We start from the raw sequence: 23,723 nt of genomic DNA on the forward strand, positions 1-23,723 counted from the left end.
AAACAGAAGTCACCTCTTCTGCAGGTGCAGAGAGTATTTTCTTCATTTTAGTTCAAAGTTGAGAAACCAAAAAAGATTGTCCTCTTCCAATTATGAAGAAAAGCTAGGTGGAAGGATGAGATTTACTAGTTCTAAAGTGTTGAAGGACATGACAACCAGAAACACTCAGTTCAATTCACTAACTAGATACTTCTTTCATTTAATACATCAGTTAGTAGCACATAAGGAAGGTAGTTTCATTTAGTAAAAAAATGCAATTAAATGCACAAAACCAGTTTTCATTTTCATCTAAATAGAGCTTGCAATAAATCACAGGTAAAAAAATATACATGCATAATTCACTTTCACATTAATTTAAATGTATGTGAATAAATGTAAAAAGCTAACAGCTAAGCAGGGGGATCATTACACACACACTTATGTAAGCAAACAGTACCAGATTTAGTGTAAAGGGCTATATATTTAGTTGCAAATCAACACATTTAATGTTCATCAACCACCAATGGAGAATCAAGTAAAAATGCAAAAAAGAGGAGATTTAAAGCAAAGTGATTTTAATCAATCAATTGCCCATCAACAGTCACCTGGAGTAGCAGTGGTACAGGAACCATTGATCTTTTTATGAACAAGCATGACCAGCTGCAAGCATGGAGCGACACTCCTGTCCCAGGGTCCCCACCTCAGCCCAGAGCCTCCCCTGCCCTAGGCCGACCACCTTTCCCCTCGCTAGCTGCCTAGCAACAAGTCTGGTTCCAGCATTCCCTTCACAGTGTTTTTCAAATTTTATAATTTTGGTCAATCTGCCATTCACTTATGGCTCTCACCACACCTCTTTTCTGCAGTCTTCATCTTTCTCCTCATTATACTGACCCAGGGTGGACTATTTAAATCAAGTAGGAAATCATGATTTTGATGATAATCTTGTTTTGTATTTGTACTTTATTTTCTTAAAGGAAGGCAACCAGTGAAAATCATCCTGCCAGGAAAACCAGTATAGCTTAACATGCATTTCAGATCCTTAATTTTTACATACGTTAGAAAATGGTGACTATTTCTTATTTTCTAGAGGAAGATTAACTTTTTTACTGATGGCTTGACAAATCATTTAAAAACTGAATTAAACAATATATTACCCCAGTAGTGAACTGAACTATGTTTCTGGTCACTAACAAAAATTATTAAAGGTCTAGAAAACATTACCTATGAGGGAAGATTGAAAAAATTGGGTTTGTTTAGTCTGGAGAAGAGAAGATAGAGGGGGCATGATAACAGTTTAAGTACATAAAAGGTTGCTACAAGGAGGAGGGAGAAAAATTATTGTTCTTAACCTCGGAGGATAGGACAAGCAGCAATGGGCTTAAATTGCAGAAAGGACAGTTTAAGTTGGACATCAGGAAACTTCCTAACTGTCAGAGTGGTTAAGCGCTGGAATAAATTGCCTAGGGAGGTGGTGGAATCTCCATCACTGGGGATTTTTAAGAGCAGGTTGGACAAACACTAGTTAGGGATGGTCTAGATAATAGTTAGTCCTGCCTTGAGTGCAGGAGACTGGTCTAGATGACCTCTCAAGGTCCCTTCCTTGCCCAAGATTTTAGAACTGGAAAGCCTCATTCTGTTCCTTTATGAATTAAATGTATAGGGAAAACAAGCAAATTTGACTTCTGGACAGATTCTCTACTTTGAATAAACTGAAGAGGAAATATTATCTGACCATGCAGAAGAGGCTACTGTTACCAAAAAGCTAGTTCAGCACTCCCTCTGCTCCCAGGGGCTTCGCCAGTGCCTTCCAGCAAGTCAGTGGTTGGACCTTCTTTAAAACGTCATATGTAATGCCTGAATGTTTTCCATTTAAATTTAATGCTAGATTATAGTAAGTTTAGGCCTCAACATAAAATTGACAATTTAAACAAAATTAAAATTATCCATTCTGCCCTCTCTCCTCACCAGTTCCCAACCAGCACAAATCTCCTTGCCTCTGACATCTGCCCCATCCCAACTTCCTCCTCTACAATTTGTTTTTTACTCCTTCACCTTGGCCATCTTCCTAGTAACACCTGTACTTCTCAGCTTACTTGAATCTCATGTCCTCAATCCCAGCCACACTTTCACCACCTTTGACTCACTCCTCAAACCTTCCCCTCTTCTCTCTTCAAAGGGTCTTACAGATTTCTACCAAGAGAAAAATTTTTTAAAAAAAAGTCATGATCTTCCTTCCTGCCTGCCTGCCTTCTCTTAACCCCTCCACTTGTCCCAAATCATAGAATATCATGGTTGGAAAGGACCTCAGGAGGTCATCTAGTACAACCCCCTGCTCAAAGCAGGACCAACACCAACTAAATTATCCCAGCCAGGGCTTTGTCAAGCCTGACCTTAAAAACCTCTAAGGAAGGAGATTCCACCACCTCCCTAGGTAATGCATTCCAGGGCTTCACCACCCTCCTAGTGAAAAAGTTTTTCCTAATATCCAACCTAAATCTCCCCCACTGCAACTTGAGACTATTACTCCTTGTTCCGTCATCTACCACAACTGAGAACAGTCTAGATCCATCCTCTTTGGAACCCCCTTTCAGGTAGTTAAAAGCAGCTATCAAATCCCCCCTCATTCTTCTCTTCCGCAGACTAAACAATCCCAGTTCCCTCAGCCTCTCCACATAAGTCATGTGTTCCAGTCCCCTAATCATTTTTGTTACCCTCCGCTGGATTCTCTCCAGTTTTTCCACATCCTTCTTGTAGTGTGGGGCCCAAAACTGGACACAGTACTCCAGATGAGGCCTCACCAATGCCGAATCAAGGGGAATAATCACGTCCCTCTATCTGCTGACCCCATGTCAGCTCTTGCTCTCCTTTGTACCACTCATCCCCTCCCTTACTTTTAACATCCCCTCTTTTCCGGCTCTCTCCCATCACAGAAGAAACCTGCTTTAGTCTCTTCTATCTTAAACCCACCCTTGACCCCACTTACCTCTCCAGCTACCAACCCTTTTCCTTCTGATTTCTAAGCTCATTGAGTACACCAGTTAAAATCACTGTCAAATTCTCCTCCTTCAATTCAATCTTAGACCCTCTGAAATACAGCTTCTGCTCCTTGTACTCCCCTGTAACCACTCTAAGGATATGTCTACACTACCCACTGGATCAGTGGGCAGCGATCGATCCAGCGGGGATCAATTTATCAAATCTAATCTAGTCTAGACGCGATAGATCGACCCCCAAGCACTCTCCCACCGACTCCTGAACTCCAGCTCCACAAGAGGCGGAGTCGACGGGGTAGTGGAAGCAGTCGACTCACCGTGGTGTCTTCACCATGGTAAGTTGATCTAAGTACATCGACTTCAGCTACATTATTCACTAGCTGAAATTGCCTAACTTAGATCTATTCCCCCCCAGTGTAGACCAGGGCTAAGTCTTTAAGCACCCTTTCCTAGCCATGTCAGGCTCAGCAGCAGTACTCCATCCTCATCCTTGACCTGTCAACCACCTTTGACACTGACTGTACTCTTCTTGAAATATTGTCCTCTCTTGGCATCCATGAATATCCTCCTGCTTCTCCTCTGACCTCTCAAATTGCTCTCAGCAGTGTGTCATTAAGAATGGCCCTACTGGGTCAGACCAAAGGTCCCATCTAGCCCAGTATCGTGTCTTCCGACAGTGGCCAGTGCCAGGTGCCCCAGAGGGAATGAACAGAACAGGCAATCATCAAGTGATCCATCCCGTTGCTCATTCCCAGCTTCTGGCAAACAGAGCCTAGGGACACCATTCCTGCCCATCCTGGCTAATAGCCATTGATGGACCTATCCTCCATGAATTTATCTAGGTTTTTTTTTTTAACCTTGTTATGGTCTTGGCCTTCACAATATCCTCTGGCAAGGAGTTCCACAGGTTGACTCTACGTTGTGTGAAGAAATACTTCCTTTTATTTGTTTCAAACCTGCTGCCTATTAATTTCAGTTGGTGACCCCTAGTTGTCCCCTATATGTCCTTAGGGGATCCTCCTCATTCCCCCTACCCCCAGCTTTCTGTGGGATTTCCACAGGGCTCTGTCCTTGCTCCCCTTCTTTACACCATATTTCCGGGTAATCTACCTTTTTTTCAAGCCTGCCTTCTGTCCATACTAAAATCTCTACCCGTCTCTGACATCTCCTTGTGGATCCAGCTCAACATGGCTAACAGCTCTGAATCTCCTCCCCTACCTCCTCACCCCAGCACAGGACACCACCACTATCGTGCCTGTCACTCAGACCCTTCAACTTGGACCTCTCTCTAGGTCCTGATACCCAGGCTCTGTTTAAATCTTGCCGATTCTTTCTACAGAACATCTAAAATACAGTCTTTCCTATCTCTCCGTACAGCCAAGACTCCTCATGTCCATTACAGGAACATTCTTTTTTCTGGTCTTGACAAACGCAGCCTTGCTCCACACTCTCAATTCAGAATGCTACTGCAAAAATAAATAGTTTTCCTAGCCTGTCACTTTGGCCTTGTCACCCTCTTTACATACCTCCCATAACAAGTTATTTGACCTCATTTTCAAAGCCCTTCACTGCCTATCAACACCCTACCTGTCATCTCTCATTCATGACTGAAGTGACAACTCTTGCCTCTGATCTACCCATGATGCGACCCTCCATTGCTCGCTTGTTAAATTTTCGAACAGGCACCTTCATGCTCTCTCCCATGCTTCCCCTTGTACTTGGGAGGAGCTCTCTGAACAAAAACATTAAAAAAAAAAATCCACAGAACTACCTAATCCTCTTTCAAATTAATCTTTAAACCTCCTTTCCCATTAAGCCTACAAAAAAATGTAAGAGTTACAGTGCTGGTGTGCTGAGATCACTGGCCAGGACTCTCTCATGGTTTCCTGGTACTCCCCTGTCTGTATTCATCTGTCTTAGACCAAAAAGACTGTTCCTGCCCCAAAGATCTTACACCCTGTTTTTACAGCAGCTAGCACAGTTGCGGTCCTGGTCCATTACTGAGGCTTCTACAGTCTATGGTGGTAATAATGTGATCTAATTCTGTACAAGTTTTTCTTCTATTGCCTACCCCAGCCCCACTACTTTTCAGAGCATGTGGAAGGTCTGTACATTTCCCCCTGAATAGAGCCTGTACTTGCCACACATGGCATAAAACCTACTTTTAAAATACCTTTGATTCTGTCTTAGTGAACTACTTATGAACTTACGATAAGCACAGCTACCACCGCTCCCTGAAGGAGTCCAGTCAACACGTCACTCCAGTGATGTTTGTAATCAGAAACACGGGAGAGACCCACGTAGATAGATGCTGCAATGAGACCAAATTGCGCTGTGGGACGTACAAGTCTTGCCCAATCTCCTTTCATTCTGGCCTGAAGATAAAGCTGAAAGACAGGAAAAGTTGTTATCAAGCACCTCCGAAGCATTTTTCACCTAGTTTTCATCTAGAACTGCTCAGCTGATAAATCATAGCCCCAGGTTACTCAAGTTTAATCAGAAGTTACATCAGTCAGTATTCACATTTCAGAAGTATAATATGATCCATACCCCTGAATATTAAGTTAGTTTGAAACAGCACAGTAGTTCCAGAATATCAAATCCCAGCTATGTTACTCTAGTGTAAATACCCAACAGCTCAGTACAATATGAATGCAGAGATTTCAGTATTAATTCAACTATAGTCTTAATGTTTTGTATAGTTATGCTACTCCCCACCCTTAGTTTGTTATATGTTGTGTAAAGGAATACAGTGCATTAGCCCTGATTTGACAAAGGGCTAAATTGTTTCAGAACTATAATCTTCTGGTGCCAGACTAAAGCCATTTAAGGAGTGGAAGAAGGATCCCAGTGAACAGTGGAGATATTGATCTAATCTATTTCTACTGATTAAAGCTAGCTAGCTCTTCATTCATTGCTAAGCCATCTTCTTAGGGTGTTAAAATGCTGTCAGATATAACTTACAGGGTTTCCAAAAAATACTTTTCTTACTCTAAACAGAAAGCAACAAAAGACAACAGCATGAGTATAGAATACATAAGTTCTACAATAACCATTTAAGCAGGAGTATACAGGCCTTAATTATCTACACGATTGCAATAACTATGGTGCTAAATACAGCCTGCCCCTTAAGCCATGTCTACACTTACAGCTGGACTGCTATAAGAGCGCTCATGTAACTGCATTATGCCAGTGGGAGAGAGCTCTCCCATAGACATCATAAAACCACCTCAACGAGCAGCAGTAACCATGTCTGCAGGAGAGCATCCCCCTAAGCAACAAAAGTCTGGCCGACATAAGAGCTAGTGTAGACATAAATAAAGCCCATATAATAATTTTGTAAATCCAGCATAAAATTCTGGTTCTAATTGCAAAATATAGCCAAATAGAAAGCTAATTTAGCTATTACAATGAAGGATACCAATATTCATCAGCTGTCACCACAAAACTACAAATGTGTTCAGGTTGTTTTGACAAAATTCAAATAATTTGGCCACCTACGTGTGTATTTACATCACTGGAGCTAAACTGTTACTCTACAGACTGCACCCCAAAAGTCCTGGAATATTGGAAAGTGATTCTTAGTGTGGGGGTGGGAGGGCCAAAGTTTGTGGCCATTTTTTCTTTCTCCTCCCCTGCCTCACCTTCCCCACTAGCTTGTTTTATTTCCCCCCCCCCTTCTTTCCTGCCTCTTGGTAAAGCAGCTAGCATTCTGCTGCTTTAAAAAAGTTTTTTAAAAACCACAAATGCACAGAGCCTGTGATGATAAATAAATGCATCTGATGTGAGCCAAAGCCAAGTCCAAGCAGTAAAACTGAAATGCATTTTAACCTGCCTTGTCTCTAATTATTGCCTTTGAACAGCTGATGTTTTCTTCTACAGAAAGTGGAAATCGCCCCAAGTGGAAGAGGTTTTCCAGGTTCATATTAAAATGTATTACACTCAAATATGACAAGAGCTATTTTAAGCATAACCCAACTTTGTAACTTCATATCAGCCTGTCCTTAGATCACAGCTTTTGTGCTCCCTCCTGCAAACCTCCTTCTGAGTACAAAACACAGATCACTAGATCTTATATGTTACCTTCCCCATATAATCCACACAAGACACTGCCTTTGTCTATCACACTCCATTATCTCCAGTACAGAGACAGGCTAGAGACCGCATGTTCCAGCTGAGAGGAGCTTTTCCTCGATCCATCCAATATACAATTAAGAATCCCAATACCCGAGACACACCTAAGAAATCTTGTACTGGATGTAAGCAAGAAGTTGAACAGGTTATCAAGATTAGTAATTAATATACACCACAAAAAGTTCACAGAGTCACTTTTTAGTGATGTTGTTTTAAGCAAAACTCCTTGTTATTTTACCCCAGCTATTCTGTACTGTGTTTTGTGACTTTAGTGTTCACAAGATTTTTTACAGAGCCTCTTCCAAACGCAGGAAATCTAAATGCTTTACAATATATTTAATAGGGACAGTTTTGATTTTGCTTCATGGTACAACTTGAATAGCGACTGCTAGCAAACAGCAGCCATTTGGGAGCTCAGCAATAACTCACTTTGCAACACAAACCCATCTAGTCATAGGAAAAAAAGCACACTATTATCCTATCCTCTACAAGAGCTATACAAGAAATTGCTAATGGAACTGGGATGTGTGCTCAAGGTCTCAAAACAGCAGCAGCACTGGTCAACAGCTTAAATCTTGGTCTAAAACTTGAATTCATAACCTTGCAACCCAGGATCTGAAGTGCTATCAACTGAGCCACACAGGATTCATGTGCTACCATGATACACAAACCACCTAATATCAATGCTTCCACAGCCAACTTCAAAAACCATGTGCATCTATTATAACCATTAAGTTTATTGTGCAAATACTGTACATTAAAGGTGCTACTTTCCAAAGGTAAATGTTTGGGGAATGTTCCATTGGTTTTTCAAAGTAACTATTACATCATCACGTTGGTATTTTCAGTCTGCTATAAACAGAGTGTCAAAAGATCAACCCTCGACAGAAATAACTTGTCCTGTCCTCCCCTCCCCCTCCCACAGCAGGGTCAGGGTGAAATCAGTCCCAGAAAAAGACGCTATAAGCTAAGTTTAATCAGAGTGTAAATGCCAAACAGGTCCTCTTAGGACACAGCTTATTCTGCAGATAGGTTTCAAAGTGTGACTTCATTCCACGTTGCCATTATTTTGCTACTGTGTATATTAACTGCCAGACAGTATAGTTTAGAGCAATATAGCATGTGAAGGGTGAAAAGCTGTATTTTATGTTACCTCAGCTTTCATACTACAATAGATTCAGTGCTTCTACATGGGCCACTGGTGGTCCATACAGCACATGGTGGCCTACAGAGAGCTAGCTGGTCATTCAGTGCGAGCTCTCTTTTTTTCCTCCAGCTGCTGAAGTCCCCTGAAGACAGCTACATGTCCTTCAAAAATGTGGTCTATACTAGGAGAACATTTTGAGACACCCTGGTGCAGATTAGCTGGTAAGAGCTTTCTTTGTCAGCCTACAGAAAGCTGAGCTAATGGTAAAATGTTGTCTTTGAACCTCCCTCAAGCAGACGTACTCCCAAAGCAAAATGCTGGCCCTTTTCTGGGTAACAGACAGCTGGCAAACAGGAAGCCCAGGTTTTATGTTTAAACAAACTTCAATTCCACATTAAGAAAGTAACCACTAGCCACAGCGGTTCAAGATTTGGAAGTATCCTATAACGATGGATAGGAGGCACACAGTTAGGTATGTATATTTTACCCGTCCTAGAGCCTTTCTGAAGACTTGCACAGTGACACCTACAGCAAGTATAAGAAACCCTTGAGCTCTTCCACACTCCACAGCCGAACGGGACAGTCCCACATTTTTCTAAGAGTAGGTGCACAACCTGGGAAGGAGGGAGAAGTCATCCCACACAGCACTTTCTTTTCAGTCACTTCACTGAAATGACTATCTGCTGCTGTAATTACTTTCAGAGAGTAACAGCTGCTGCTGTTTATCACAAATGCATTTTCGGATATTAAGTGCTTGTGATGGTTATTTTTCATAAGCCAGCTGCTCCAGTGGCAAATTCCATGTTATTTTTATCAGGGTGCTTCTAACTGAATTTAGACTTAATAGGCTTAGCCAGTGGTTTTTTTTTTTTTTTTTGGGGGGGGGGGGGGGAGGGGAGTTGCCTTCTAATCAATCACTCTTAAAAACTGAATTGAGCAATGGGAGCAAGACCTGGGTTGACATGAACAGTTTAAAACAGATGAACAACATTGCGTAGTGCACTAAAATAATCCTCTCACAAGACATTAAGGAATACAAGTTCTCCCCTGTAGTCCCATAAATATACAGGTTATGAAAGTTAAAGCCAGTCCCACATAAAATATGTATCCTTGTATGCATCCATAGGTGTGAATTTTATTACATTCATGGTTATAGTAACATACACTATGTATATAAAATACAGGCTCGACACGAGGAGTATATCTGTACATGCAGACGACACGTCCCCTTTTGATTTCTTTAGCGCCCAATCCTGCTCCTACTTGAAGTCACTGATAAAACTGCCTTCAGATGGGAACAGGATTGAATCCTGCCCCCTTTCCTGTGTTTTCATTAAAGTGCAGTGAAAAATTTCCTGCATAATTGGAAGCAGACTGAATTTCAGAGTTAAACATTCTGTCACTGAAACTGTGGAACTTGTCAGTAAATTTCACACAGCATTACTGCAGAAAGTATGTTAGATCAACAGGATTTACCCTGTGATTTATTACGGAGGTGTCACTGCATCTGAGAGAGATCAGTGTAAGAGAAAAAATACTAAATTAATGCTTAAATACAGGATGCCATTCCAATGTCTTAAGTAGTTCCACAAACACATGTGTAGGTGTTGATTTGTCCATCCTCCCTCTCCTGCTCTCTTCTGTCCCTATATAAACTGTCATTATTAAATTACGTTAGAAATGGTAGGTGCCATTAACAGTGGTCAGCTCCCCCACCATGCTTTTAATTTACTAAGTTGGACACACACACAGATGTATTTTATAGAAGCTTTCACAGAGTATGATTAAAGAATTTTTAGCCATTTTTCACTTAATGCTTACCCTATAACGAAAATACCACACACATGCTGAACACAAATTTCCTCCCAGCCTATGGTCTAATACTCCATTTCTAAAAATACTACGTAGGGGCTGAAAAACAGCCACTTTGAGGTTTTTTGCAAGAAGCCACAGACACAAATGGAAAGGTTTTTGCAACTAGAGAATTATTTGCTGCTGTTAAAAAATGTCCCATCCCCCTAAAGAAAGAGGGGGGACTTTAAAAATATTAGGTATTTATAAAGTTTATTTTAAGATGTGACTTCTGTTTTCCAGAGAGCAAAAACTGCTGAGATGGAATTCTGTAGCTCTACATAAGAAAAAATTCAGAAATCCTTTGAGAAAAATACTGTTCAAAAGACTGAAATGTTCTTTTTTCAGGCCATAAGTACAGTTACTTCATACAACCAAAAAAAAAAAAAGGAAGAAAAATACAATAAAAAAAAACTTTACTTTGCTATACAAATATTACTTGAAATCATTAACCATGCAATCCCCCCAGCTGCCTTATAATCCTGCCCTTAGGACACAGTGTTCTTTCTTGTCCACTAAGGCTAACTACTAAATCCAGGTCATGTATTTAAAGCTAGTTTATAATACTTCATGCTTCTACAGTACTCCTCAAAGCCCTTTGCAAACATTAAAGAATCTGCAGAACAGAACAGATACTCTGCAACTGAACACTGCTTTGAAACAAAACCTAAGCCACACCATGAATTTCACATGGCAGAGTTCAGGTATTTCAGATGTCAGTCTTCAAAAGGTTTACTGTTTCCATACAAATTTACACCAAAGAGGAAATCTGGGAAGTGAATCTCTGGATTTTCCCTACTTTGCAGAAACAGCATCAATTAAAAAAAAATAATAGAAGTTAGAAATACAGTAATTCCTCGCTTAAGGTCGTAGTTATGGTCCTGAAAACTGCTACTTTAAGCAAAATGATGTTAAGCGAATCCAATTTTCCCCATAAGAATTAATGTAAGGGAGGGGGGGTTAGGTTCCAGGGAAATTTATATATATATGGTGGTGGAGTCAGAGGGTGGGCTATTTCCCAGGGAACATCTTACCGCTAAATGATGAACTAGCACTCAGCTGAGCCCTCAAGGGTTAACCCATCGTTGTAAATGTAGCCTTGCATTCTACAAGGCAGCACGAATGGAGGGAGAGGAGGACAGCATGGCAGACAGAGAGACAGACAGACAGACAAACAGACACACACACACACTGCCCCTTTAAGTACGCTGACCCTACTTTAAGTACACTGCCTTTTTAAGTAGATAAGCAAGTTGAGACAGCAGCTGCTGCCAGCAAGCTCCCTCCATCCTGAGCCCTGTCCTGTCCCCCACCCTCCCCCCCAGCTCTGTGGAGATGGGGTAAAGGAGGGGGGAGAGGGGGACACCCTGACATTAGCCCCCCTCTACCCACCCCTCTGCACAGAAAGCAGGAGGTTCCTGGGAGCAGCTCCAAGGCAGAGGGCAGGAGCACTACATGGCAGTGGTGGGAGGGACAGCTGAACTGCCCGGCAATTGATAGCCTACTGGGCGGCTGCCTGACAGGAAACTTAGGGGGGCTGCCGGTCCCCCCTGGTTCCAAGCCCCACCAGCTAGCTCCAATGGGCTGCTCTTCCTGAAAGCAGTGGACAAAGCAGGCGGCTGCTGAACAAGGTTATAAGGGAGCATTGCACAACTTGAAACGAGCATGTTCCCTAATTGATCAGCAACGTAACAAAGTTAAACTGGGATGACTAAGTGAGAAGTTACTGTACTTAGATGATGTGGGCATTATTGCAAAATATTGTCTTAAACCTCCCCCTCCCTGTTGCTCCTGGCTGCTATTGGTTGCTGGGGCGAGCAGCAGAGGTTGGGCCCTGCCCCCCTCTGGTGTCACCAACGCTGTGGGATCAGGCAGCCAGTGAGTTCCCCACCTTCCCAGGGGTGGTGGGTTCAGGCTTTGGGCTTCAGGCTTGGGGTGGTGGGGCAGCAAGCTCTGGCCGTGGGGCAGGGGTTCCCACAAGTCCCCACTTCTGGTCTTTTATGTATGTCTCCCCACCCCAGGAGACACCCAATGGGAAGTTCTTCAAACAAAATAAAAGTCCTCTCCCCTCTTTCTTCATCTGAGAGAGGAGTCCATAAGCAGACAGAGACAAGGGTGACCTGGATATCAGGCCATCTTCCTGGGTCAGCCCTCTGAGCTTAGTTTAAAATGGGGTCTACCTCCAGCCACTCCTCTTGGGACATACTGCTTTAAGAGGTTGGGTCTCACAGATCTGGGAGCAATAGGGCCTGCCACTGTCTCCCTCTTGATGGGTCTGTCTCTGCTGCCCAAGATGGGGCTGCCCTCTTCTTGTTCATCACTCCTTCCTGTGGCAGATTTTTCCTTTTAAAGCTTCCCCGCCCTCCAGGCAGAACAATCCTTGCAGATGTGCCTCATGGATGTTGAACAGGCCCAGAGGAGCTCATTAGTCTTCTCACTGTCAGTGTGAGGGCGTATCCCTTCACATGCCCCACCCCTCAAGCTGGAAAGGCTGTTCTAGGGCAGCGCTGGCATGGTCCTTTCCCACCTGCTGTTGTGGTGCAAGGTATAATAGCATTATATATGGATTTAGGTCTTCAATTGTGTGAATCCAGCATAACGGAGCATGATCTGTTACCAGAGAGAACAGGTAATACCCAAGGGAATCCATGGTCCAGTTAATCTTGAGTGAGCCTTTTCTCTAGGGAAAAGCTTCCTACTCAGGTAGAGGACTGGGTGCTCTTCTCCTCCAAAGCCTTATGAGACAGTACAGTGCCGAGCCTGACGTCTGAGGCATCGGTGTGCAGTCTGAGCTCCCAAGAAAAAAATCAGGGCTGAAGAACACAGGCACAGGCATGGTCATGTTGTCAGTTCACTAAAAGCATCCTCATATTTCTCATCCCACTGGGTCATCTCAGAGTAGTTGCCTTTCATGAAGTCCGTAAGAAGGGCTGTGATTGAGGCAAAAAACACGGATAAACCTGGTCGAGAAAATGCCTTACTTGCCTCTTTGTCTGGGGAATGTGACACGCTGTTAGGGCCTCTACCTGGTTGACCGCTGGCTTCACAAGGCTGCCTCCAACGCGGTACCCCAAATAGGTTACTTCATCTATGGCTATCTTACGGCTAACTCTGAAAAGTAAGTCCTGCATCCTGTAGGGCTTTTAATATTGCTTTTAAGTGCTGTAGGTGGTCTTCCCAGATAGGACTATAGACAATGTCGCCTATGTACGGGGTGAGGATCCTGTTCATAAGCCACTGGAAAGTTGTGGCACCTCCACGGGGAACAAAAGGCAGAGTCTTGAACTGGAAGTACCCAAAGGAGTGGAGAAAGGTGTTTTCTCTTGTGAGAAAGGGGATAAAGGGATCTGCCAATACCCTTTTGTTAAGTCAGTAGTGCTCAGGTGTTTCACCAATCCCAGCTGCTGTAGTAACTCATCTACCCTGGCATTGGGTAGGTGTTGAATTTCGAGATGGAATTAACCTGTCTAAAGTCAATGCAAACCCAAACCGAAGCGTCTGGTTTGGGAATGAGATCTGTGGGGCTCCTCCATTCACTTTTGGATTTCATAGTTATCCTCATCTCCAGCATTGCTCACACTTCCTCTCAGACTATATCCCACAACCTCTGTGGCAATGGTCTAGAGCTCTCCCTGACCAGCTGGCCTGGTGTGGTCTATAGATGATGTGGGATGAACTGCATTCTCCGGGGCAGGTGGAAAATACCATTGTGAAATCTGACAAATTGGAGGAGCTTCCTCCTTTGAGCAGGGCAGAGCCCCTCACCGCCCCGTACTGTTGTCAGTTCTTGGCTGCTGGGTACCAATGGGACCTGAATTAGGGTCCCAGGAGAGGGAGTTATCAGCAGGGCCTCCTGCATCTTCCAAAGTTTGAGAAGATTCACTTGATAGATATTGATTTCTTTTCTCCTCCCTGGTAGTCTTATTTCTTATGACCTGCCTGACCACCTCAAATGGACCCTGCCATTGGGCCATTAATTTAGATTCTGCTGCAGGAGAACACGGTCAGCCCGTTGGAAAGTTTGTAGTCATGCCCCTCTCTTGTAATTTCTTTCCTGATGAGTTGGGCCTCTCTCAAATTCTCTCTACTGAAAACCCCTATGTTTCTGAGTTGTTCCCTTCATTATAAGGCATATCGTAAGGCTTAAGGCCCCTATGTCTTGTTCCTCCCAATCTTTCCATAACAAGTCCAAGATTCCTCATGGTTGACGACCACAAAGAGAACCCTGTAGACATTTGCAGGACCTCCTTATGGGAAACAGGAGCGATGGGAATAGCTGGTCCCACTGCTTGCGGTTATCAACAAAGCATTTCACCATTCCCTTCAGCATCTTATTAAATTGCTGTACTAGGCAATCAGTCTGTGGATGGTACACCTAGGTTTTCCAGGATGAGACTTTCAGAAGGGAACATAATTCACACATTGGCTGGGAGGTGAAGTTAGTCCCTTAGCTATTAATATTTCTGGGGAAAATCTCACATGTGAGAAGCGCTTTAAGAGTTTCTGGAGCTATCGCTGTAGCTTTCATGGAGTGCAGAGGAACAGCCTCTGGACACCTAGTTGCATAGTCGATCACTAATATATACTGATGCCCCAAGGCCGTTTTTTCTAGGGGCCCGATCATGTCCACTGATTCTCTCAAAGGGTGACTGGATCAAGGTCAGGGACCTTTGCAGCTGCCTCACTGACATTCCAGGTAGGAGAAACAGTATTCCCACCTAATGATGCACCCCTAGCCGGTAGAACCAGGCCAATACCCAATACAATGTCTTCTCTCTCCCCAGGTGTCCAATACATGGGATATCATGTGCAAACTGCAACAATCGCCCAGCGTTACCTGTATGGCACCAGCAGCTGGACCCTCACCCACCCCAGCTTGCCTACCCCTTTCAATTGAATACAAGCACTCCTTTTTGAGCATGAAGTGCAGATACTGCTCACCCAACAAAGGCTAAGTTAGGGTGGTTCCTCTGTCCTTGCCCAAAATTCCCACTCTGTAGGAGGGCTTCCAGGTCCCAATTGCTTACCTCTTCTCCCCCCCCCCCCCTTTTTTTTTAAACCCCTTGTACCAAATGTGGTTATGCCTGCATTCTCCAACATTTGTCAGGGGCAGGGGCTCCCTCAAGTTCCCTCTAGACCCAACTTCTGGTCCTTTATAGTGTCTCTCTCTCCCTGCCGGCAGACACCCAAGCAGGGTTGGGCAAACAAAAGAAGAGTCCTTTCCCCTCTTTCATGGGAGACTGGAGTCCATAGGAAAATAAAGAGACAAGGGTGACCTGGATAACAGGCAGCCTTCCTGGGTCAGCCCTTTGGACTTAGTCTAAAATGGGGTCTACCTCCTGTCTCCTTGTGGGACGTACTGCTGAGGCTGGGTCATGCCACTTTAGGAGCGGTGAGGTCAGTTGCTGCTCCCTCAGCTGGCCTATCTCAGCTGTCTGAGGTGGAGCAGCCTTCTTCCTGTTCACTGGCCCTTCTTGTGGCAGGTTTTTTCTTTTAAGCTCCCTCTTCCCCCCAACCCTCCCCCGGCAGAACAAGCCTTGCAGTTGCACCTGCACCTCGGTGTTGGACAGATCCAGAAGAGCTAGTTAGCTTCCTCTCCGCCAGAGTGAGGGTGTGCCCCTTCACAAGCAACTACAACTGGGACTTGACTGAACACTGTGGGACCTAGGGCTGCCCAGCTGCCCCTTGAGGCTAGACAGACTCTTGCCCTGGGGAAGAACGACAGACAGGTTAAGTCAACTGATGCAGCAGCTCTAGGCCATAAGTAAGCCCCTTTGTTTTCAGTTTAAACCAATTTTTACAGAAAAATTCCCAGGTTTTACAAAGAAGTACTATTCAGTTTTCCAATTTTCACCCTGCTTTTGTATCATCCAAATACAAAAAAAAAATCCCACCTTGTTTTATTAGGAAAATATAACACATTGCATGAGATGTATGTATTATGATAATACGTTAGTCTGTGTGTATATGCAAAGCTGCCTGTTGAAGTAAGGCTATGGATCAGTCTAGAACAGGGGTGGCCAACCTGTGACTCTGGAACCACATGTGGCTCTTCAGAAGTTAATATGCGGCTCCTTGTATAGGCACCAACTCCGGGGCTGGGCTACAGGTGCCAACTTTCCAATGTGCCTGGGGGTGCTCACTGCTCAACCCTCGGCTCTGCCCCAGGCCCTACCCCAACTCCACCCCTTCCCCCAAGACCTCTGCCCCTTCCCCTGAGCCTGTCACATCCTCATTCCTACCCCCTCTCCACCCCACAGCCTCCATGCCATGAAACAGCTGATCACAGTGGGCAGGAGGTGCGGGGAAGGTGCTGATTGGCCGGTGGGTGGGAAATCCTGGGGGTGGGAGGAGGAGGTGATGGCAGGCTGCTGATGTATTACTGCGGCTCTTTGGCAATGTACACTGGTAAATTCTGGCTCCTTCTCAGGCTCAGGCTGGCCACCCCTGGGCTAGAAGATGCACTCAAGCAAGCTCTGAAGTGCATATGCATCTGAATGTACTGATGAATCTCACGCTCACCACGTACACATTTCAAGCTGTTAGACAATGGTTTAAGATCTGACACTAAAATGGGAAGAAAATGAAAATCTGTATTAGAATGGTTCAGAGCACAAGGAAGTATTCAAAAGTTTAAAAAAAACAAAAATAAAAACAGGAGAAAAGGAAGTTGAATGTACGCGCTGCAAATGGTGTGGTCCAATTATTAAATGTAAATATTTATAGGCTAATAATTTCTAAATCTACAACAAACTGTTTATTCAAATGAAAAGTTTTATTTGGGGGACTAGAGATACTGTATATTGTTTTCTTAAATTCAGAGGTGACGTGTTTGGAGTTCTGTTTTAGTTCTGCAGCAAACCACATAGCTGAATGGAATTCAAAGCATTAATTTACTAAATACACCCCACCCCGATATTTACCCAGAAAAATTAATAGTTTTTTGCACTGATTTTCACCTCTGTGTTGTAGTAATGAACACTGATACATTCCCAGGAAAAATTAAATAAAATAAAAACTGAAAATGAAGGGCCCAAGCCATAAGGGATTGCCCAGGAGGGGCTACAGTCCCTGCCCTAAGGAGCTGCCACAAATGGTGGCTGGAGGGCTATGTTGACTCTGACGGGCAGTGGGGTAGGTATAAACCCATCCTTAGGGAGGGTTTTTGTTTTTAAAAAAAATAATTTTCTCATCAAGCAGCCCATGGTGGGGAGGGGTGCAGCCAGTAAGCCACCAAGGCTCATAAGGGAGTTTTCTCCTACAGATTTCAGCAGCTTCACAGGAAGGGGTAGGGTCTGCCCCCATGACCTCTCAAGTCTTCCACTCTCAGCCAGTATCCCTCAACAGAGCCCTGCTCCTGCAGGCTTAGAGAGATTTGTAGGAGGGGGTAGAAGGAGGTAGATCAGAAGCTATTGCTGTCTTCCTACGGATATTATGAAGTTTGCTGAAGGGGAGAAGGCTCACCCTCCACCTACTAGGACTTTGCGGAGGCTCCCAACAACCCAAGACTTGACTTGTAGGTACATGTAAGCAACCAATGAATGACTAGCCCTCCTAAGTCTCCCCAGGAGTCTAATAAGAGGGTTGGTTATTGACAGGGGGACAGAGGGAAACCACAAGTCTAAAGTCTTGGGGGGACCCATGAACCTGTAAGGTGCATGGATTAGCTACAAGCCTAATGCATGATGTAGAGTTTGGAGGCCTCATAAGGTTCCAGCAGATGAAGCGCTCACAGGGGGCTGAATAGCCTGTAAAACTTTTGGCGGTGGGAGAGCAGAGATCTCCTTCCCTAGAACTCCAGCTAGAGGATGCAGATCAGCAGGAAGCAACCAAAAGGAATGAAGAAGTTCTTTCATCTCTGCACCCCTCTTTGCTTCTGAGGGCCTACAAGTCTCCTGCTGGCTGCATTCCTCACCAATAGCCATTGGTGCAGACCTTAAGAGAACAGCCCCACTCCTGTGAGCATTAGGAGAGTAACAGGAAAGATTTCCACTCCTACGCATTTCCTGGGCTCTGCAGGAAGGAAGCTGTAATAGTGAGGGTCCACAAAGGGTTTGCAAAAAAGTGAGACTCCTCCTTGCAGACCTTCAGGCAGGGGTTCAGACCCCTCAGGGGGTCATGAGATTATTACATGGGAGGTCACAAGCTGTCAACCTCCACCCCAAATCCCACTTTGCCTCCAGCATTTATAACGGTGTTAAATATATAAAAAGTGTTTTTAATTTGTAAGGGGAGTTGCACTCAGAGGTGTGCTATGTGAAAGGGGTCACCAGTACAAAAGTTTGAGAACCACTACCTTAAGGTGTCTGTAGCATAGAGACCTCGCCACAGGAGGGTGGGTGACAGTGTATTTAGCCAAAGACCTTGACCTATAGAACAAAGGAGCATTTTCCCTTTGCTTTTCTCCTAAAGTTTGCTGGACTAGGCCTCTTGTGGACCTCCTATGGCTTCCTGAAACAGGGGCTGCTTCTTCTGTGGACCCTAGGACTGTAAAAATGAAGGAGATTCCAAAACAAAAACAAACAAAAAAAAGACTTTTTTGTTAAGGCAAAGTTAAGACTGTAGGCACATAACCACCTTGGAATTAAAAAATAAAATCAAGAAACCCAGCGAATTCAGAAGTAGGGTTGCACTTCTCAAACAAAGTACTGACTCTCAAAACAGCAATAACTTTCATTCTGCCCCAGTAATAACAAAAAGACAAGCAGCTTCTAAAGTCTATAATCCCTACCTCCCCCCAAAATGACTGCAGGTTAATGCAAACGTTCCATACAACATAACTTAGAACAGCACAAAATTTTATGCCACAGTGTTGCATATGTGCATACATACAAGTGCTCTGAGCACATTCACAACATACCACTTCCATGATACAGCTCTAGCAGAGACTGATGTATGCAGTTTACCACCTGGGCACCTCTTTAAGCTCGATCTGAGACAACATATTAAAATGAAATTAAAAATGATTGCTACATCACCATCTGTTCCCCCTATAATTTCACCAACACCACACTCATAATGGAAGTACAAAAAAGAGAGGCTCAAGAATTAGGGTTTCATTACACCATGTTGTAAAAACACAGGACAGAGTTAAGACTGACTGACTTTGAGTGAGTCAGTGCCCTATTTGAGAAGTGCAGTGTGACAGTTAACTCTAGATCTTCTGGTTTTCTTCATTCCTGAAATGCTACATGCTCACAGTACTGTTGAGTGTCTGAAGTGTTAGCTTCATCTTTTTTGTGGGGGATACAACTATGCATTGCAACACTTCAGTATTAGTTTGCCTCAGCTTTTGTCCTCTCTGTGAAGCAACCGCTAAAAAAAAAAAAAAAAAAAAAAAAAAAAAGTAAGTATATCTGATATCAGCCTATCGTATCAGAACAGTAATAAGTCATCCTGACCACATAGGCAAGAGAGAGACTCCAGGTGATCAATTCTGTGTCAGCCAACACATGCTGGAACATATTCCAGTATTTCTCTCATCTTTACCAGGTGTGAATCATCCACACAAACCACTTCTGTTACTAAGCTAGCGACTGGACTCATTTAAAAAAGCCTCACCAATAAAAGGTGAAATAGCTTCATACTGGAAGTCCAGCTGAAAATGCTTGAAATTTTTTTCAGCTGACTGTGCAAAGCAGAAATTGCTTCTCTAAACAGTACAACGGACATGAGCTACTTAATTACAAATGCAAAGTTTGGCCATTTCCTAACAGCAGAAAACAAACACCACATTTTCTTAGTGGCTGAAGGAGATAAACTCTTCTGTTGTGTCCATCAGGTTAAAAGGGAGGAGCATGCACTGCAGGCATTTTAATACCACAGGTCACTTCACAAGATCCCCATCACTGCTGATAACCATAATTCCAGAAGATCTGCAGATAACTTCTCTTTCAGTCACGTTAGGATAGCTACTGAGCAGTAACTGTTTAACTAATCTGGATCAGATACATGAAGACAGCAATGGTTTAACCAATATAAGGAATCTAAACGTACCTATATTAATGACTACCATTTGGTGGGGCAAATGTCAACCTAGCCTCCTGACATAGTTGGTTCTCTCTCCGATGTAAATATTTACATTTTCATCTGTGCTCCAGAACCATGCCACATGCCTTCACAGTCCATGGTGCTGGGAGTCAACATTGTTTTGTGCTATCTGCACCAAGAAATGTCTTTATTCATTGCCAAGGACAGCTAGGTCCTCAAATACGGTGCAGACACAAGGCCACATTCTGGGGACCATTTCCTTCTCTAGCTAGCAAAATTCAGGGGTGTGCAGCAGAGCTGTAAACCACTTTGGGTATCACTAGAAAAAACCAGGGCTCTTACTTGGGTGTACCTCTAGTCCCCCTCCTATCCACACACAAAACCATCTCACCAATTTTAATGGGGCTTTCAAGCTGGGCTAGCTAGCATGGCTGGGGGGTATGGGTTAGAGCATGGATTCTGCTTTCACTCTGGCTGGAACCCACCCCCTCTGCAGCAAGGACACAGGCTAAAAATATATACATCACTCCAGTGGTGATACTCATCCAGTATCTTCCTACCATTGCCCCTGTATACCCAAAAGGAGAGACATGTTCTCTCACAAGTCACTGGGAGAAAAATCAGAGCATCTCATCTTACTGCAGCACAAAGAACCACAGGATATGCCCCTAGGAGTCCTAGTGACACACGCAAGCAAGTACAGCACCTGTAAGGAGGCAATAACTTGAATATGGCTTTGCAGTGCAGCAGCACACACCTGGGGTAGGACAAGATGGGTGCTGATCATCTGGGGTAACTCTGTAGTGAAGACGCACCCTTTTATAGCTCTTTGAGCCTCAAACCACAGGCTGGTCCTGAGGATACATTACAATCGCTTCAGGGCTGCTATAATTTCTGCCAATTACAACAGTCCCGAAAGGGTCACTGGGGCAGCTGGAGCACAGCAGAGCTCTTACAACACTATCACACTACTGTGTCAGGACTGGGGAGAAAGTGAGACATTCCACCCTATGTTGGCTCTACACCACTTCAGCGGTTCCCTCTTCAAGGGGAACCCCGCACAACTGATTAAACTGGATTTCTAGAGCAGGCATATTAGGGGCCAGAGGCTAGCCCATAATCTTTAAGAATCTGCATTAATTTTCAGATCCACTCCTCTTAAAGATAACCAAACCATTGTGGTTGAATTTGGAGTTCATAAAAATGAATAGTTCATTGCACCAGGTTTCACACCGGAAAGAGAAAGTGCTGGTTCAGTAGAACAGATATTGGTGGTAGAAAGAAGAGAACTGAGGCTCTCTTTTTCACCCCTCCTCTCATGCAGGAGCAAAAGGCAGTTTTGCTGGAGAAGAACACAGGCCCATTCTCCCTACTGGCTAGAAACAGCCTGGGAAAATAGTTATTGTGGTCCTGCTTACATCATCAGGTCACATGGTTCACATGGACTCTGTCGCTTCTCCAACTCCCTAAAGAGTCCACATCATACTCTGCTGCTGGCAAAAGAGTTCCAGTATGAGATAATAGCTCAATTCAAGGACTAGTACCGCTGGCTAGAGCCAAACTTATGCACACAGCTCCACCAATGAAACTCAGGCACCTATTCTGGCCCACGACCAGTTGAGCAGAGCCAGCAGTGACTGCTTTAGCAATATGGACAAATATCCACTAAAAAGAGACCAAACTAATCTAACACTAGAACTAGATTTGATGCCTGGAATGCAGCATGTTGTGCCAAGTAGCCTCACTGGCTGATAGATACGTACAATAGAAACTCTAGTTCTAAACAGCAGCTCTCTCTATTCTATTCCTTTTTGGTTAGGAAATTGTATATTTATGAGATAAGAATATACTCTCCAGAGCTGTTTTTCTGCCCAGTTTATGTTGGAGGATTATATGAACTATTTTACTGAATGTTTATTGAGGGCTCTTCAAAGGTTTTGTTTCCACCAAGGAAACATTATCAAATAACACACTTGATCATCCTTAATGCATTAACATTGGATATATGATAGTAAAATTTGTTTAACCAAATTTCTCCTTGATTAGAGATAACTGAAAATCGATTCCCTGAACAGGTGGTCTGGAGCAATCTGCAGTGAAATGCATTCTTCTAGCGGGTTTGTTCTCATGTCAGATATATTAGACGCTATATGAGTTCAAGGAAAGATTTGCTGTACTTAATGGGTTTTAAAACCCCAGCAATCTTGGACACAAAACTAGTTTTTAAGTCTGACTTCTGTGTAGAGTCCTGCAAATCTGCAGCTATCCGCAGACCACATTTGCGGACTGGATGTGGATACAAATTTTGTAGCCACGCAGGGTTCTACTTGTGTGATCTACTTTATAATAGGAAAGTGTAAGGAAACTATTTTGTTAGTGTATAAACCCCAAACGGCTTTGGAGCAAGGTGCAGGCAGTCTTTACTCCAAGGAAACAGCAATTTCAGCTTCAGCTATAAAGATATACAAGTTACCATGGTGCTTGAGACACTCTGAAAAAGGTATTCCCTCTGATGTGTGCCTACATTTTGGTGACGTATCAGTTTGTTGCACACCACACTTGTGATTAGATGGATGATGGCAGAGAACTGCTTGCCCATGATACTCTAAGAGAAGAAATGAGTCATCTGTATAGTACTTGATTTTTTTTCTCGTGGAACAATATTTTGAATAAATACAAATGCTAGAGAGCAAGAGGACAGCTGTGTATTCACAGGCATACCAGTCCAACTCACATGTCAAAGTAAATATTTCTTTTCCTGAGCAAGTAAAACTCAGCACAGCTGCCCAATTCTGTCCTACTAACCAGAAGTTAAACTAAGGAGAACAGCCTCAAGCTCCCAAACACATGCTTTCAAACAAACCTATTCATTTTGAGTAGGTTAGATGGCCTCAGGATATTTTTTTTTAAAGCCCATCGTAGGCACAAAATTTATATTTTTCAATAAGAACTTCAGATCCTCCAGCTCTTCCCACTCCCCTTTCTGAACTCAAAATTCCCTGTTTCTCAGCCCTACACCAATGCCTTTATCTTGCCTGACAGGTGAGAGACTAGATTCCTTTGGGGACTCTAATACTCCTTAATTCTCCATACGGAATACTTGTACATTGTTCACTTTCTTCAGTTTCTTGGAAACTCATGCAATCCCTCTGCAGGCTCCTGCAGTTTGAGGGTAGTGTGACAAGCTGTACTATCATTAGGGCCCCCAATGAAAACATTTTTTTCCTGTGGTCTTCAGGAAGTCAGAGGCTTTCTTACATTAAAGTAATAAGCACCACAATGGGAAAAATAGCAAACTACTTAGCAGATACAGTTTAGGAAATTAAACATTCTCTCCCATTGTATATAATACATAAAGCAAAGATGAAAAACTGACTCACAGCATATATTTCTGTGTACATTGCCCTCACTATACCATATGACCACACAACATGCAAATTTAGAACAGACTCATAGAAATGTAGGGCTGGAAGGGACCTCAAGAGGATATCAAGTCCAGTCCCCCGTGCTGAGGCAGGACTAAGTAAACGTAGACCATCCCTGATAGACATTTATCCAACCTGTTCTTAAAGACCTCCAATGACCGATTCCACAACCTCCCTTGGAAGCCTATTCCAGAGCTTAAACTA

The 23,723-nt window shown here is 43.6% G+C and overlaps 1 protein-coding gene across 2 annotated transcripts in view; it reads right to left on the reverse strand.

The window, feature by feature from the left end:
- The window catches only part of PLPP1 (phospholipid phosphatase 1), a 133,955-nt gene that overhangs the window by 3,853 nt on the left and 106,379 nt on the right, over positions 1-23,723 (reverse strand). For both annotated transcript variants that reach the window (XM_074952557.1, XM_074952558.1), the window contains exon 5: positions 5,183-5,359. In XM_074952557.1, the coding sequence (XP_074808658.1) occupies positions 5,183-5,359 (177 nt within the window). The remainder of the gene's footprint in view (positions 1-5,182; positions 5,360-23,723) is intronic.

This window comes from Natator depressus, chromosome 5, assembly GCF_965152275.1.
Source record: "Natator depressus isolate rNatDep1 chromosome 5, rNatDep2.hap1, whole genome shotgun sequence".
Classification (NCBI taxonomy): domain Eukaryota; kingdom Metazoa; phylum Chordata; order Testudines; family Cheloniidae; genus Natator; species Natator depressus.